At 48.7% G+C, this 18,359-nt stretch overlaps 1 protein-coding gene across 1 annotated transcript in view; it reads right to left on the minus strand.

Annotated features, from left to right (window-relative positions):
- HECW2 (HECT, C2 and WW domain containing E3 ubiquitin protein ligase 2) overlaps window positions 1–18,359 on the minus strand; it is a 300,474-nt gene that overhangs the window by 89,981 nt on the left and 192,134 nt on the right. The window contains exons 9-13 of the mRNA XM_060256888.1: window positions 14,486–15,847; window positions 11,004–11,099; window positions 8,542–8,692; window positions 7,265–7,374; window positions 3,017–3,141 (exon numbers count right to left, since the gene is read on the minus strand). Coding sequence (XP_060112871.1) covers window positions 3,017–3,141; window positions 7,265–7,374; window positions 8,542–8,692; window positions 11,004–11,099; window positions 14,486–15,847 — 1,844 coding nt within the window. The remainder of the gene's footprint in view (window positions 1–3,016; window positions 3,142–7,264; window positions 7,375–8,541; window positions 8,693–11,003; window positions 11,100–14,485; window positions 15,848–18,359) is intronic.

Genomic DNA, 18,359 nt, shown 5'->3' on the forward strand with positions numbered 1-18,359 from the left:
TGGGAACCCAACCTGGTTCTCCCAGATAAGAGAGCCATGGGTGACCCAAGGCCATCCCAGCAGCTGCACGTGGAGGATTGGGGAATCCAACCTGGTTCTTCCAGATAAGAGAGCTATGGCTGACCCAAGGCCATTCCAGCAGGTGCAAGTGGATGAGTGGGGAATCAAACCCGGTTCTCCCAGATAAGAGAGCTATGGCTGACGGAAGGCAATTCCAGCAGCTGCAAGTGAAGGAGTGGGGAATCAAACCTGGTTCTCCCAGATAAGAGTCCATGCACTTAACCACACTACACTACACTGAATGAAGACATTTCAGAAGGAAGCTCTGAAGTTATTCACCAGCTTAGAAAAACCAGGAATTGTTCTTGGATGTTTCTTGGCTCTGTGGCAGAACATTTGGTTTGTATGTAGGAGGTCCAAAGCTCCATCCCTGGCATGGCTCAAAGTTCAAAGAATACATTTTGGGAAAGGCCTTTTTCTGCCTTACACCTGCCATCAATGTTCCCTCTAAGTTGCAGAGTCTTGTGAGTAAAATTTCTATGTTGTGGGCTACTGGTGTTGAAGTTGTGAGCTACTGGCATGAAAGTCGTGAGCTGCTGCATAAATTATTGTGCTCTGGGGGGTCATCCTTCCTGAGCTAAGACAAAAATCTGTGAGCTGGAGGCTAAAAATCTGTGAGCTAGCTCACGCTAACTCAGCTTAGAGGGAACACTGCCTGCTGCCCAACAGAACGGCTAGACGGGCTTTTGATCTGGTTCGGTATAAAACAGCTCCATGTGGCCATATACGTTATACCCTCGGTCACGCATCTTACACTTTTGGTAGACCCACTTCTGGCTTTTCTGTGGTCCGCTTTTCCCTTGCCTATGAGGATGGAGAAATCTACACTTTCAAAGTTGAATGCGAATCCAGAACCATACAGGCATAACCCTCAAATCCGCTTTCAAAGCTGAAGTCCAGCCCAGGCACGTGAAAAGCGGCAGTGGCACATCCAGACTATTTTTCCACCTTCCCTGAAAACCCAACCTGTAGATAAAAATGTAAAGACAGCCCCCTGCGCAAGCACCAGTCGTTCCGACTCAGGTGACATCGCATCACGATGTTCTCACAGCATACTCTTTATGGGGTGGTTTGCCATTGCCTTCCCCAGTCATCCACGCTTTCCCCCCAGCAAGCTGGGGACTCATTTTACCTGCCTCAGAAGGATGGAAGGCTGAGTCAACCTTAAATCGGCTCCCTGAACCCAGATTCCGCCAGGATCAAACTCAGAGAGAGTTCGGACAGCAGTAGTGCAGCTTTACCACTCTGCGCCACGGGGCTGCTAACCCGTTGATGCACAGCTGCAATTAAGAGAAGGGAAAAGGAAAGGTCCTCTGCGGAAGCACTAGTTGTTTCTGACTCTGGGGTGACGTTGCTTTCGCAATGTTTTCAAGGCAGACTTTTTACGGGGTGGTTTGCCATTGCCTTCCCCAGTCATCTACACTTTCCCCCCAGCAAGCTGGGGACTCATTTTACCGACCTCAGAAGGATGGAAGGCGGAGTCAACCTTGGGCCGGCTACCTAAATCCAGCTTCCGCCAGAATCAAACTCAGGTCATGAGCAAAGAGCTCGGACTGCAGTAGTGCAGCTTTAACACTCTGCACCATGGGGCTGCTAACTTTTTGATGCACAGCTGCAATTTGGATGGTGTGACCTTTGGGGAAATCTGTATCCCAGATTATCTTTCTTTTTTAAAAAAAAAATCAAGCGTAACTTGTCTTGCAAATGAATTCATAACCTGAATCTCCATCCGAATAAAAGCACCAAATACCCTCTCCAAATTATACTTTGTTATGATGCCTTCCAGACTGAAACAATATGGGGAGTTCTACAATTACCATAATGGCCTCATTTAACATGTTTTAATTTTAAAAACACTAGACTCTATCAGTTTACAGGGCAATTATACCGGTGGGAAACTCAGGATACTTTCACGCTGGCTTAAAGCCCGTGAGCAAAACTCCTTAGAACATGTTTATACAGAAATGAAGGCAAACTCCAGGGAGGCATTTCCACCGGCAAGTTCCCAGCTTGAGCCCAGTCCAATTAGTCCAGGGGATCTATCAGATGAAGATACGCTATCACAGTACTCCGACGACTGCTAGTGTAGTGCTGTAGTTAAGAATGGCTGACTCTAATCTGGAGAACTGGGTTTGATTATTCCTCCTCCACAGGCTCTCCACAACAGTTTGGCTCTCCACAAACTGAGAGCCAGTTTGGTGTAGTGGTTAAAGTGCGTGGACTCTTATCTGAGAGAACCGGGTTTGATCCCCCCCTCCTCCACTTGCAGCTGCTGGAATGGCCTTGGGTCAGCCATAGCTCTTGCAGGAGTTGTCCTTGAAAGGGCAGCTGCTGTGAGAGTCCTCTCAGCCCCACCCACCTCACAGGATGTCTGTTGTGGGGGAGGAAAATAAAGGATAGTGTGAGCCGCTCTGAGACTCTTCAGAATGGAGGGTGGGATATAAATCCAAATACACGTCCTTTTGTTTTACCTAGACTTGCGGCAATAGCAATTAACGGGCAATTTTTATTACCTTTTATTGCTATCCAGACTCTTAAACCACCAACTGCATGCATTTCAGCCCGGTGTACCTCGTCCCCTGGTCTGAAGACATGTGCATGCATACGAAAGATGACATTCTGAATAAAACTTTGTTGGTCTTGAAGGTACACTTGACTCCTACTTTGTTCTGGGCATGCCCCACTAGTTGGTGCTCCTGGGTGAGTGTTCAGTAGGGCATCACTCCTCAAAGGAGCTCAAAGCAGCAAAAAAAGGGGTCCCCTTCCCCATTAGCCTCTCCAATTCTGTGAGGCAGGTTCTGCTGATGGAACGCAACTAGCTCAACGGCACGCAAGTGAACTCCGTGGCTCTCCTTATGTGCTCCAGCCAGGCATGAAAAAATGCAAATGTTATCATGCTCTTCTAATGTTTGTGCGTAGCTCTGCAAAATTAATATTTAATTGCTTCTGTACTCACAGGGTTAGAATGCAGCACTGTGAAGAACTCGGGGCTGGTCAGGAATTTCACAGGGGGAGATTGGAGCAGGAGGGTAAGCCGGGAGCGAGAGGTAGAATGAGGAAGCACGTTCTCCCTTCGGAAATCTAAAAGAAGAAGAAGAAGACGACGACGACTGCAGATTTATACCCCGCCCTTCTCTCTGAATCAGAGACTCAGAGCTGCTCACAATCTATCTTCTCCCCCCACAACAGACACCCTGTGAGGTGGGTGGGGCTGAGAGAGCTCGGACAGAAGCTGCCCTTTCAAGAACAACCTTTGCCAGAGCTATGGCTGACCCAAGGTCATTCCAGCAGGTGCAAGTGGAGGAGTGGGGAATCAAACCCGGTTCTCCCAGATAAGAGTTCGCACACTTAACCACTACACCAAACTGGTTCTCCCAGAAGAAGACTGCAGATTTATACCCCACCCTTCTTTCTGAATCAGAGACTCAGAGCAGCTTACAATCTCCTATATCTTCTCCCCCCACAACAGACACCCTGTGGGGTAGGTGGGGCTGAGAGAGCTCTTACAGCTGCCCTTTCAAGGACAACTCCTATGAAAGCTGTGGCTGACCCAAGGCCATTCCAGCAGGTGCAAGTGGAGGAGTGGGGAATCAAATCCGGTTCTCCCAGATAAGAGTCCACGCACTTAACCACTACACCAAACTGGCTCTCAATCTAGGACATGCATGTATCATCGGCACAAAGGTTTCAGTGTAACAGCATTAAAAAGTAATTTTTCAAAAAAAAATCACAATAATTCTGTTTTACATTTGTTATTAAGGTGTTTTTTTTTCCTAATTGCAGATCTGGTGGCAGTGGAAAGGGCCATCAAATTACTACCCAGTACCCACTTATTACTATTATTATAATTACTATTACCATTATTACTATTATTATTAATTCAATTTATGAACCACTCCATCACAGTAAAGGCTCTGGGCGATACACAGCAATGATAAAACAGTAGATAAAATCATGCAATGATTTTAAATATACAGTGAAACCATTTAATTAAAATACCTAGAATCCCAGATGGTGTTCTAATGCATCTTATCCCATACTGGACTGTGCCACCACCCCATGCGCAGGGCAGGAGGCGGGAACAGACGAAACAAGGAGGAAGGGAGGGTACCCTGGAATGATGACCCTTATGGTAACCCTGGAATGCTTCTGAGGTAGGGTTGTCGGACACCGTCCCGCCCCCCTCCGCCGCCCCCAGCTGCCGATCAGCTGGCTGGTGGGGGGGACTTACCAGTAGAAAGAGGAAGGCCCAGGCCACATCGTTGGTGCTTCACAGGAAGTGACAGCAACATGCTAGTGACTTCTGGGTGATGCTCCGGTATTTGGGCAAAATTCTACAGCAGAAGCCGATTTTACTATAGAGCTTTGGCCCAAATTCCAGAGTGCTGCCCAGAAGTCACTGGCATGATGATGTCACTTCCTGTGTGACCCTGACAACGTGGCCTGGGCCTTCTTCCTTCTTGTGATAAGTCCTCCCCATCCCCCACCAGTTGCTAGGAGGGACCTGGCCAGGCCTCCAATTCAGCAGGAGCTCACGGGAGTGCAGCTCCTGAACCTTTCTGAGGGTTCCCCTTCCTCCTCCCCACCTTCCTTGTCTATTGAATAGGAGGTGCAGCTGCATAACAGTCCCTGGATTAGGAGAGTGGGCAGCCAGCCAGCCATCAGGGGCTTTGCCACACCCCCAGCAGCCCTCATTAACCCCTGGAGAAGCCTCACCACCCTTTCTCCTTTTCATATGTGATTTTGGGTGGTGGGTGGCTTGCTGGCCTTTTGACTGGGGGGGGGGGGTGCAGCCCAGGAGAGCCCCAGGTGAGCGAGGCCAGCTGGGGGCTGGCTGGATCTCTAGCCAGCCCAAGCAGGCCTTGCTCGCCTGGGGCTCTCCTTTCTTGCATCGGGTTGCTTTTGGCTGGAGGAGGCATATGTGAATGAGTTATGTTAATGAGCCTCGCCACCTATTTTTCTACAAAATGACCCCTGGACCTGGCAACTCTATTTCAAGGCAAGAGATGGTTTGCCATTTCCTGCTTCTGCATACCAACCCTGCAATTCCTTGGTGGTCTCCTATCCAAATATTAGCCAGGGCCTACCCGGCTTAGCTTCCAAGATCTGACGGGACTGATCTAGCAGCTCCAAGCAACCATGGGAGAAAGAAATGTGGCCATTGAGTGTGACGTGGTATTACTTCCAGAGGACGTCTGGAAATGAAAACAGGTAGCTCTAGGACTCACTGGAAACTCTATGGTTTTATCCCCCATGTCCCCAACCTTCAAGCTCCCACCGGTGTTGCCAGGTATGGCTTCACAGGCTTGCTCGCTGAGGAGCTGGCCAGCACAAAACCTTGTCGTTTAACACCTCAGCCATTTGGAGAGGACACAGGCTCTGTTAACACAACAAGGTCCAACTTTATTTGGGGAAAGCAGAATACAAAGGAAAGGTGTATGCAGTTACATGAAAGAGCGGAATAAAAAAAATAGGGAAGGAATACACATGGAAGAAGGCAAAAGAGACAAAACCACCCCAGAAAGCTGATGCTGCCAGACTAAACTGGAGCCCTAGAGAAATGGCTTACAGTTCTCAGATCCTGAGCCACAATGGTAGAGCTGCCAAGCCCCCACATTGGGCCGGTGGGGGGACCTCTCCCTACATTGCTGGCGCAATGACATCATCAGGAAGTGAGGTCATCACGCCGGTGACGTCCCCATGCGGCTGCTCTAAGTGTTTCGGGGAAAACACTATGGTTTTCCCAGACAGTCTAGCCATTTGGGAGGGGAAACTCTATGGTACAATAGGTACTTGTTTTCTTTTAGACACCAGGTGAAAACATTCCTTTTTACCTCAGTTTTCAAGTACAGGAGTTTATCTTTCTTTACAATGTTTTATACAATGTTTCTTTACAATGATCCTTGCTTCTGGCCCAAGGATCATTTTAACTATCTCATTTTCGGCTGCTCTCTCTGTATTCTGTGCTGTTGTTATGCCCTAGCCTGCTTTAATGGTGCCCAGACAGGGATTTTTTAGTATATGAAAACAGCCACTGGCTCTCGCAAACACCAATAATTAATACACTTGAATAGCCATCAAAGCTTATGCATGCATTTAGTTATAATAAACATACATGCACATTACACAGCACAGTGTCATTATAAAAAGTCATTATCAACAATATCTGCAATGACGACTATCCATAAACAGGCTACCAATTATATGCAAAACTAATAGAATATATTCATAGATAAATAGTCCTTATACTGGACAGCTCTCAATTTCTTCAGCCTCCCTCATAAAAAGACTTCCTTAACAGCTGATGTGTAGATTTGTGAATGACAGCCTCTTCCAAAGAGGAAATAAATCCATGCTTCAGAATCAAAAAACCTCCCTAATCAAATTTCACAATATTTCCAATGTTGAAAGGTGAAAGGTAAGTAGGAAGGGAAGGGAAGGGAGCGGAGAAAGAAAGAAAGAAAGAAAGAAAGAAAGAAAGAAAGAAAGAAAGAAAGAAAGAAAGAAAGAAAGAAAGAAAGAAAGAAAGAAAGAAAGAAAGAAAGAAAGAAAGAAAGAAAGAGACAGGAGGGAAAGAAAGACAGGAGGGAAAGAGAGGTCGAAAGAAAGCAGCTTTAACTTTAAATGCATTCTCTAAGTTCTCCATGTTGGCTGACTTGGCTTGGAGAAGGGATGGAGAAGGGATTTAAAGAGACAAATGCCTTCTCCAAGTTGGCCAATGGGGTGGTGAGGGATTCAAGAGCCACACAATATGTACATCTTTGAAATCAACAAAGCAGGGGGGGTAAGGCTGCTGTTTGCCCTGACTTGGATGACTCAATTCAGCCCTATCTCAGAAGCTGAGCCTGGTTAATACTTGGATGGGAAACCACCAGGGAAGTCCACGGCCGCTATGCAGAGGCAGGCAATGGCAAACCACCTCTGAACGTCTCTTGCCTCAAAAATCCAACAGGGAGAGGTGGAATTCTAGCAGGATGTAGCCAATCCTCCAAGAGCTTACAGGGCTCTTTTTTGTAAGCTCTTGGAGGACTGGCTACATCAGGGGGTGTGGCCTAATATGCAAAGGAGCTCCTGCTAGAATTCCACCCCTGCCGATGGGGGTCACCTCAAGTCAGCATTGACTGGACGGTACTTTCCACCACCAAGGTTGCAATTTATGGCTCTGAAAGGGCATGCAGAGAGAGGGTGCTGAAGGCCGTCTTACCTGCATTGGGGTGATGGAAGTCGGGGTCCTCTCCAGCTCCAGCTCCGTCCATGGCGTGCGGGTGCTCCTCCGGCCTCTCATTAGTCATAGTGCGGCGAATACTCTGATACCTGAAGTTCCAAGACTGACGTTATGCACTGTGTGCAACAAACGCATCAGGGGATTTCCCGGAGATTGACAGGTGGGCATACAAGGAAGTTAAATCAGAAGTCAATCATTTTTCTATTTCAACCTCAATGTTTTCCTTCCAGCTTACCTCTGAAAAGCTGAATTCCAAGGAACAAGCAACTTTCAAGGCTTCCTCTCTTTTTAATGACTTATGGGAGCCTCTTCATCCCAAAATTTATATTGACATATTTTATACATTTTGGCCACAAGACAGGGCCAGAGGAATTGATGACTTTTGTCCAGGTTTTTTTTTGGTAGTAGGAACTCCTTTGCAAATTAGGCCACTCGCCCCTGATGTAGCCAATCTTTCTGGAGCTTGAAGTAGGCCCTGTACGAAGAGCCCTGCAAGCCCTTGGAGGATTGGCTACATCAGGGTTGAGTGGCCTAATAGGCAAAGGAGTTCCTGCTACAAAAAAAGCCCTGCTTTTGTCTAGTTTTCATAAAATAATTTATTTATTTATTTATTTATTACTTTAAATTTCTATCCTGCCCTTCCGCAAGCGGACTAAGGTTCTATAAATACCACATTTCTGGGCTAAGTCCATCTATGCATCTGAACAAGATGTTATGAAGAAGAAGAAGGCTGCAGATTTATACCCGGTCCTTCTCTCTGAATCAGAGACTCAGAGCGGCTTACAATCTCCTTTATCTTCTCCCCCCACAACAGACACCCTGTGAGGTGGGTGGGGCTGAGAGGGCTCTCACAGCAGCTGCCCTTTCAAGGACAGAGTCTCAGAGTGGTCTACAATCTCCTTTCCCTTCCTCCCCGACAACAGACACCCTGTGAGGTGGGTGGGGCTGAGAGAGCTCTCACAGCAGCTGCCCCTTCAAGGACAACCTCTGCTAGAGCTGTGGCTGACCCAAGGCCATTCCAGCAGGTGCAAGTGGAGGAGTGGGGAATCAAACCCGGTTCTCCCAGATAAGAGTACGGGCACTTAACCACTACACCAGACTGGCTCTCATGGAAAAGAGTCTCATGGGAGCAAATATTTCTACGTTTGCTCAGCATGAGAACTTGCATTAAAGATTCAGGGTTATAGTCAGAGATGGGATATTGTATGACAGTTCTTATGCACTACAGACATGGTAACGCTTAGAGTAATTCTCACCGGCGGTTCAGCTGCTCCATTTGCTGTATAGAGTTGGAACGCTGAAGGATCTGAGGAGCCGGGGGTGCCGTGGGCCGCTGCCACGTAGTGGTTCTGTTTACGTGGTCCACGTAGAATATTCTTCCGTGACTGTCAATGCGTGCTTCCCAATCTTAACAAACGAGCAAGACACATTGCAAACAGTAAGGATCATGATCCTTTAGGATACTGTTTTCCAAATGTCTCATGACAAAGACCCACATTGCCTACATTTAAGGGCATAAAAGAAGCCATGTTGGATCAGGCCAATGGCCCATCCAGTCCAACACTCTGTGTCACATAAGAACATCAGAGAAGCCATGTTGGATCAAGCCAATGGCCCATCCAGTCCAACACTCTGTGTCACATAAGAACATCAGAGAAGCCATGTTGGATCTGGCCAGTGGCCCATCCAGTCCAACACTCTGTGTCACGTAAGAATATCAGAGAAGCCATGTTGGATAAGACCAGTGGCCCATCCAGTCCAACACTCTGTGTCATAAGAACATAAGAGAAGCCATGTTGGATCAGGCCAGTGGCCCATCCAGTCCAACGCTCTGTGTCATAAGAACGTAAGAGAAGCCATGTAGGATCAGGCCAATGGCCCATCCAGTCCAACACTCTGTGTCATAAGAACATAAGAGAAGCCATGTTGGATCAGGCCAATGGCCCATCCAGTCCAACACTCTGTGCCATAAGAACATCAGAGAAGCCATGTTGGATCAGGTCAATGGCCCATCCAGTCCAACACTTGTGTCATAAGAACATAAGAGAAGCCATGTTGCATCAGGCCAATGGCCCATCCAGTCCAACACTCTGTGTCACATAAGAGAAGCCATGTTGGATCAGGCCAACACTCGTCACACAGTGGCCAAAACCCAGGGGCCGTTAGGAGGTCCATCAGTGGGGCCAGAACTCCAGAAGCCCTTTCCAGTGCCAAGAATACAGAGCATCATGGCCCCAGAAATAAGAACATAAGAGGAGTCATGTTGGATCAGGCCAATGGCCCATCCAGTCTTTGTCACGCAGTGGCCAAAACCCTGGGACCATCAGGAGGTCCACCAGTGGTGACAGAACTCCAGAAGCCCTCCCACACTTGCCCCCCAAGCACCAAGAATCCACAGGGTGTTCCATCTATGCCTTGGGCCCACTCATGGACCTCTGCTCCATACATTCATCTCTTGAAACTGTCTTTGTTTGTTGCTGCTGCCACCACTTCCTGTGGCAGTGAATCCCATGTCTTAATTACTCTTTGGGTGAAGAAGCACTTCCTTCAATCTAGAACTTCAGTTCTAGACTCTTCCATTGATCAATTCTAAATCTCTCACTGGTTGGACCTAGAAGGTCACAGAGAAATGGGGCTACCTGCTCACAGGAACCTTAATTTTGTTTTTTTGCAGCAGACAAACAGACGTGTTGTAGTGCAACGTTTGGAGATTTCATGAGGAGTGGAGGAGCTCCACTTTCAACTATGGAAGAACAAATTCGTTCTCCACTGGGGAGGGTGTAAACACGCTACTCGCTATTGGAGCTCACGGAAAGAGCATGTGGATTGTATAGTGAGCCCACGCTGGTTTCCGGTTTTCTAAGGCAGGGGTCCCCAATCCCCAGGCTGCGGACCGGGACTGGTTCATGGCCTGTTAGACCTTCACCTACTCCTCATTTAAAGACCCCCATGGGGGACAGAGATTGTCATGAGCCCTGACGAGGGGGAGCTGGAAGGGTTAACAGACCTGGAAGAGTTGCCAACCAGCTCCTCAGCCGAACAACCAGCAGCTGGCCCCTCAATCACTCTTCCCACATTCCAGGCACCAGTGCCGGTTGTTAACAATCAATCTCCTCCAAGCTCTCCCCTTCCCATCTCAAGAGTTCGAAGCAGGGTCCAGAAAGAACTTTCAGAATGAAGACATGAAGCCCTGAGTTCTAGCAGAGTCGCTGCCACCCAGGGAGCAGGCTGATTGAGGCTCCCATATAACTCCCACCCAGAACCTGCTAACCTCGTGGAAGCAACAAGTCTATTCTCTGGCTTGCATCCATGCCCCTTCCTGATTCCAGATCCTGACCTGCTTGAATTCCTTGGCACCCTGACCCTTTGGCTTTTGGACACTGATTTCTGATTCTGGTTTGTGATTTTGCTTTAATGACTTGGCCTCTGCTTGACTTCCTGGACTTTGACCTTGGACTGGGTTTGGACTCCCGCCTGCCTGCACCCTGAGAATGTGACAGGGATGGGGTGTGGATGTGTGGGCAGCCTGGGGCAGCAAATACCTCAGCACCCCCACCAGTCCATGGAAAAACTGTCTTCCACAAAACCCTGGTGCCAAAAAGGTTGGGGGCCACTGTTCTAAGGGATATAAGCTGTATGGGAAACCTGTGCCACGCCAATGCTGCTTTTAGAGATGTGTACTCTGACACTTGGGAATTCATACAAAAATGTCTCTCACTTGGGGGCAAGGCCTCATCCACTCTCTGATAGCGACTGACATCCTGGCGAACGGAGGGAAGCGATCTCAGAGGTTGATGGCCATTGCTTTGAGAGCCTAGAGAAACAAAAGAATTATTTAAAAAAAAGAAAGAACAAAAAGAGCATAAGTTTGTCACAAAAATATGATGTAGAAATCATTGCATTGCCTCACAATCACTCTGCCAAAGGGAGTCCCCTAGCTCAAACCAGGGCTTTTTGTGTAGCAGGAACTCCTTTGCATATTAGGCCACACACCCCTGCTGTAGCCAATTCTCCTGGAGACTGCAGGGCTCTTCTTACAGGGCCTACTGGAAGCTCTAGGAGGATTTATTTATTTATTTAATTTATATCCCGCCCTCCCCACCAAAGGCAGGCTCAGGGCGGCTCACAAACCAAGGGGCGACACAAGCGCATTAGTGCGACCGATACAATAAAACAACAATAAAAACATAAAAATAATTTAAAACAATTTCTACAACAGGGGTGTGTGGCCTAATTGGCTACATCAGGGGTGTGTGGCCTAATATGCAAAGGAGTTCTTGCTACAAAAAAAGCCCTGGTTCAAACTAAAACTTCAACATTTGATAAAGCAATTTAAACTTTTTTTCCAAGCAATTAAATTTTCTTTTTTCCCTAGTTTGTCTCGAATACCACAGAACAGTCCTGCGGCAGCCCTTTCAAAATTACACAATACGCTCACATGGTATTGTCAGTCAAGGGTCGTTTTGTAGAAAAATAGGCGGTGGAGCTTATCCAGTGATTGTTATGCAGCTGCGCCTGATATTCAGTGGACAAGGTAGGTGGGGAAGAGGAGGGGGAACCCTCAGAAAGGTTCAGGAGCTGTGCTCCTGTGAGTGCCTGCTGAATCTGAGGCCTATTGTCAGTACATCAAAAACAAATTGCTCTTCTATACTTAGCAACATATGAGTAATGATTGTGCTAACGATTTAAACTCTGGGCTTTTTAAATGGTTATTTTATTTATATTGCCAGTTGCCTCATGCTTCATAAGGTGGGAAAGTGGGAAAATATATATATAATTGACTCTCATTAATATATGCATTCCTTGTTCTGCTCGAGAAGAGCCCCGTGGCACAGAGTGTTAAAGCTGCAGTACTGTTAAAGCTGCAGTCCTAAGCTCTGTTCATGACCTGAGTTCGATCCCCAGCAGAAGCTGGTTTTTCAGGTAGCCGGCTCCAGGTTGACTTAGCCTTCCATCCTTCTGAGGCCGGTCAAATGAGCCCCCAGCTTGCTGGGGGGAAAGTGTAGATGACTGGGGAAGGCAATGGCAAATAACCCCGTAAAAAGTCTTCTGTGAAAATGTTGTGAAAGCAACGTCACCCCAGAGTCAGAAACGACTGGTGCTTGTACAGGGGACCTTTCCTTTCCTTTCATTGCACAAGGGAGATATCTGTTGTTTTCTGGTTGCTTATTCTTTCTCAAAGAGCCCCGTGGCGCAGAGTGTTAAAGCTGCAGTCCTAAGCTCTGCTCATGACCTGAGCAGAGCTTATGACCTGGTGGAAGCTGGGTTTTCAGGTATCTGGCTTGAGATTGACTCAGCCTTCCATCCTTCCGAGGTCGGTCAAATGAGTACCCAGCTTGCTGGGGGGAAAGCGTAGATGACTGGGGAAGGCAATGGCAAACCACGCCGTAAAAAGTCTGCCGTGAAAACGTGAAAGCAACGTCACCCCAGAGTCGGAAATGACTGGTGCTTGAACAGGGGAGTATCTTTACCTTTATATATATAATTGGCTCTCACCAATATATGCATTCCTTGTTCTGCTCAATCCAAGCAAGAGATAACTAGTTAAGCTTATCTCCCAGGTCGTTGGCCTCTGCTGTTTAAGCAATCATGTTTGCTTTTCAGGCCAGGTGTGAGGCGACACCTGTGAAGTTAGGCGGCATTTCATTCACACTGTTCTACACTCAGGCTCCAGGCTCTTTGTGGAAAACAGAAAACCTTGCTGGGTTGTGGGGGTGGCATGCAACTGTGTGGAGTTGGTTCACAGCATTTGTGCACACTGCGGTTTAAGTGTGTCCTCAGAAGGCTTTGCTGATGACACCAGGTGCAATATTTTGCATCCAAAGCAAGCTCTGTGCCCTCAGGGCTAGCGACTGGTTCTTCAAGGGACATCTCAGTCCATTACAGTAGGAGGTGGCTTCCACCCAGGGAAAAGGTTTATGCAGTTTCCCCTCTGCTTCTGCTGATACAGAAGAGCAGAAATGGGGCTTCCACGTACCTGATTCTCCCACCCCGGTCTCTGGTAGTGGTCATTCCCCCTTCTATTGAGAACTAGTGATTTTTTCAAGACTTCTTAAAATTAGCAATTAAACAGCAGTATCTGATATAACATTATAACAATCTGTTCAGGTTCTCTGAATTCTCAACTTTCATTTTTTAAAAAAGTTTCTAGCCCTTTTCATTGTCAGGATATAAGAGGAAAGGCATATCTCGATGTTGAAAGAAGAAGAAGAAAAAAAAGACTAAAGATTTATACCCCACCCTTCTCTCTGAATCAAAGACTCAGAGTGGTTTACATTCTCCTATATCTTCTCCCCCCACAACAGACACCCTGTGAGGTGGGTGGGGCTGAGAGGGCTCTCACAGCCGCTGCCCTTTCAAGGACTGCTCCTGCGATAGCTATGGATAATAAAAGGAAATCACCGGAAACAATGCAACTTTCACAAAACAGTTACAAATATATTCGGTGCAAACTGAATTGAACAACAAGAACAGAACACTGCGTATACAGTATGAACAATGTCCTCACAAAGTCTTTCCACAGCCTGAAAGTCAGCTTCTTTTGAAAGACAGGGGTGTGTCTATCAGAAGAAGCTGACTTTCAGGCTGTGGAAAGACTTTGTGGGGACACTGTTCATACTGTATACGCAGTGTTCTGTTCTTGTTGTTCAATTCAGTTTGCACCGAATATATTTGTACACTGTTTTGTGAAAGTTACATTGTTTCCGGTGATTTCCTTTTATTATCCATTGAGTACATCAGTTCCAGTTGTGTTTATCATTGCTAATGACCTGAGATAGCTATGGCTGACGCAAGGCCATTCCAGCAGGTGCAAGTGGAGGAGTGGGGAATCAAACCTGGTTCTCCCAGATAAGAGTCCATGCACTTAACCACTACACCAGACTAGCTCTTTCAAGGACAACTTCTACGAGAGGTATGGCTGTCCCAAGGCCATTCCAGCAGTTGCAAGTGGAGGAGTGGGGAATCAAACCCGGTTCTCCCAGATAAGAGTCTGCACACTTAACCACCACACCAAACTGGTGTAGGAGATATGCACTGAGGTGGGGGAACAGGTGGGTGAGAGAGCACTGCTTCCCAATAACATAAAGCCCACGACAAATAACCTGTTTGTAAATGACTTAAAAGAGATGCAAACACATTCATCTCAATTCATTTCACCATGAATGCCAAGACATACAGCCCCCCTTGTACAGCCATTACCTCCGCTAGCACCATCAGCATCTGAAGCTGCTGCCCCCTCACAAGCTGCCTGTGCCCCTCCAGCCTCCTCCTCCTGTGATTGGCTACGTGCGGCTGCAGCCTGCAGACTCCTCCTCCTCTGCCAGATTTCTTCAGCCTCGTCAATATCTTGCAGTCCCCCCATTTCAGTTGACGGCCCTTCCTCTTGAGTGCTCGGGATATGTACCGAGGGCAGTGAGGCCTGGGTGCACACTACATCCTGTACTTCTGCGGCAGGTTCACTGCTGGCAGTGTCCACCGCACAAGCTCCTTCTTCCTCCTCCTGGGAGGAAAAGGCCGGGGTCTCTGAAAACCGGGCACTTTCGAAGGAAGAGCACTGAGTATCCACCGAGGAGAGTCGGGGAGCGGCGGCTTCGTTGCACGAACCGTCTGCCCCTTCTGCATCACTCTCTCCTTCCGGCCGAGTGCTCGATTCGCTAACGCTTTCTGTGCGAGCAGGGTCACTCGGCTCCGTTTCCGATGAAACCTGAGACGGTTCTGACCCCTGGTCAGTAGATTCAGCTTCCCGGACGCTTCTTCTGCTTCCAGGAGAAGACTCAGAAGCTCCCGTGTCCGAGCCAGTCGCAGGCTGCTCCACCTCCTGAGGTGCACAAACTTCAACTCCAACCAGATCTGCTGGTCCATCTTCTGGAGGACCCGGAAGAGATTCCGTTTCTTCTATTGCTACCTCTGACTCTAGAGGCCCCGGAAGGGGCTCTTGCTGGCTATCAGAAGGAGGTAAGGAGGTTTCTACATCCGGTGCTCCCCCATCTTCCTCAGGGCCTTGGATTTGTTCAACCTGGCTCGACGAACAATTCAGACAATCTCCTTCAGCATTTCTGTTAGCATTGTCCAGCATGACTAAGCCCCCGTCATCATCCAGTGACGACTGGAATCCCAAACCTTGGTGGAATTCGTGCTCCTCTTCATCAGAGTCTATGTGAAGCATGGCATTAAGTCTGGTATCGGTAGGGAAGCTACTCCTTAATTTCGGGGAGGCCCCAATGACACGCTCATTGCAAGCGGAAGTCCCAGCCCTACAATGATTACTTTGATCGATAGAATCCAGGTAGTCGTTCAGCGAGTCCTGGCGGCCTCTAGGGGGCGATGACCTGGAAGCTGTAGAGGTCAAATCCTCTTGATCTGTTTCCAGAGTGGCACTAGTCCTCAGGGAATGCCGTGGGGTTCCCTCTCTGGAGGATTCCTCAAACAGGGGGCCGTTCAAGCAAACTGGAGGCAAGTCGTGATGCCCAGCAGGGGTGTCCTCCTCGTCAGAAGGGCTCCCCAAGTCTCCATTGACAGAGTTGACCCCTAGCAAGGTTCCCACTGTTTCCGGTGAAGCATCTGAAACAAAAAAGGGGGGACGGGAAAATATATCACTACATGTAACAATACCTGTTCGCAGGTGGTGGGGAAAACACTTGGTATGGGTGGAAGGGGATGCAAAACCAAAGTACGAGAAGTATATGAAAAGAGAAAAGAATATTGTGAATTGTAAGGTGGGTTCTAGAGCAAATCAAATTTGAGGTCTCTCTAGAAATTAAAATGACTAAACTGTAGGCTTGCCAATCCCCAAGTCCCAACGGGGGTTGTCCCATTTTACCAGGCTCCTTCCCGCTCCCAGTCAGCTAGCCAGCGGGCGAAGCTCCGCCCCCACAGCTACCATGTGCCTTTCCCCTTCAGAACGCTAGGAGAAAGCTTGCAAAGGCTTCCTGTTGGGATGGTGTGTCTGTGTCTTTAAGGCTGAATGGGGGCGGGGTGAGCAGGCAGAACAACATGGCTGCTCCCAGGAGCTGTGAAAGCAGCCCAGACCCTCCCTTTGTTGTATAAGCTTTTCAGAGGTCATTTGCATAGGAAGGGTAAACTTGAACCTTGGGTTTCCCTGTGTTAGTGGAAGTTCAGCAACTCATGAGTAAATTGCCCCAGTGAGACCACACGAGTGTGGGATTGCAAACTGTTTTATTTTTGCTTGTGTGTGTGTGTCTGAGAGAGAGATGATTTGCAGCTGCTTTGGGTGAGGAAATGAAGCCTGCATTCAGGGGAACTGCACTGCTGAGTTTTTATTTATTTAATTTTAGGGAAAGTCTGCTGGCTCCACCCCAAAGTCTCCCAGCCCCACCCCCAAAGTCCCCAGGTATTACCTGAGTTAGACTTGGCACCCTATTAAACTGAGGCTATCGTACTTTGGTCACAACATGAGAAGACAAGTCTCACGAGAAAGACAGTAGTGTTGGGGAAAGTTGAAGGTGGCAGGAAAAGAGAAATGATTCAAAGCACCCGAGACCTGGGTGCGAGATGGGGAGACAGTGGCTCTTTCCCAGATGACCCCCCCAGGTTACTCGGTCTTCCACCAATCACGGAATAGCGGGCGGGGGGGAGGGGTGGCATTATTCATACGGGAGGGTTACTCCTTCCGGGCTCTCCCGGGCCCAAAGATTGAGGGTATTGAATGTGCCGGTTTAGCGTGGGATGTCGGAGAGGGGTTGGCGATCTGGCTGGTGTACCGTCCGCCTAACGCACCGGCCAGCGCCTTACCATCCCTGATGGAGGCTGTGGCGGGCTGGGCGTTGGAGTACCCAGGGCTTATGGTCCTGGGTGATTTCAACGTCCATGCCGACGACTCGGCCTCCACTCAGGCGATGGACCTAGTGTCTTCCATGGCGACACTGGGACTCTCTCAATTTGTTACGACACCCACGCACCAGGCCGGGCACATGTTAGACCTGATCTTTGCGTCCGGGATTTCGGTGAACGATATCGCGGTAGAAGCGGTACCATGGTCGGATCACCTAGCCCTCAAGGCCCGTGTGGAGATGCCACCCCAACCCTGTATGGGCGGAGAGCCTATTTTGGCTCGCCCCCGGAGCCTGATGGACCCGGAACGGTTCCAAATGGCACTAGGGGATCCCTGGCCCCCTGGCGATTCCCTCGATGACCTGGTGGAGGCCTGGCAAGGCCGGCTGACCAGGGCCATCGACGAGATCGCACCTCGATGTCCTCTGCGCCCTCGCAGGAGGCTGGCCCCATGGTATACCCTGGAGCTACGCCGGCTGAAACAGGGGCTCAGACGACTAGAGAGGCAGTGGCGGCATACTCGGGACGAAGCGACGAGAACATCTTATAGAACGTTTATGAAGTCTTATGAGATGGCAGTCAAGGCTGCAAAGAAAGATTACTTTGCAGCCAAGATTGCATCTGCAGATTCGCGCCCGGCACAATTATTTAGAATAATTGGAGATCTTACTACATTGCCTCAAGGCAAACCAAATGTTAGGGAATTAGAGATTGGCTGTGAGGCTTTTGCGAAATATTTTGCAGATAAAATCACGTCGCTCCGCCAAGACCTGCCTATCACATTGGATGCAGTACGGGAACTTGAGGCTCCGCGCCTGTCTTCGGGTTTGGAGTTGGGTCGGTTTGACCCGCTCAGCCTGGAGGAAGTCGATGGAATTCTCTCTGTTGCGCGCCCAACAACTTGCGATTTGGACCCTTGCCCCTCCTGGTTGATTAAAGCTTGCCAGAGGGAGCTTAGATGTCCTTTACGGGACATAATAAATAGATCCCTCTCGGAGGGGCGTTTCCCATCACCTCTGAAAGAGGCTTTGGTCCGCCCCCTCTTGAAAAAATGCACAGCAGATCCGGCCGAATTGGCAAATTACCGACCGGTTTCTAATTTACCGTTTTTAGGTAAAATTATTGAGAGGGCAGTGGCGCTGCAACTACAGGGTTTTCTGGATGACGCTTCCGTCCTAGACCCTTGCCAGTCCGGCTTTCGCCCGGGCCACGGGACGGAGACAGTGCTGGTCGCCTTGGCAGATGACCTCCACCGGCAACTGGATCGAGGAGGCGTGGCGGT

The sequence above is a fragment of the Heteronotia binoei genome, chromosome 16, assembly GCF_032191835.1.
Source record: "Heteronotia binoei isolate CCM8104 ecotype False Entrance Well chromosome 16, APGP_CSIRO_Hbin_v1, whole genome shotgun sequence".
NCBI classification, from domain to species: domain Eukaryota; kingdom Metazoa; phylum Chordata; class Lepidosauria; order Squamata; family Gekkonidae; genus Heteronotia; species Heteronotia binoei.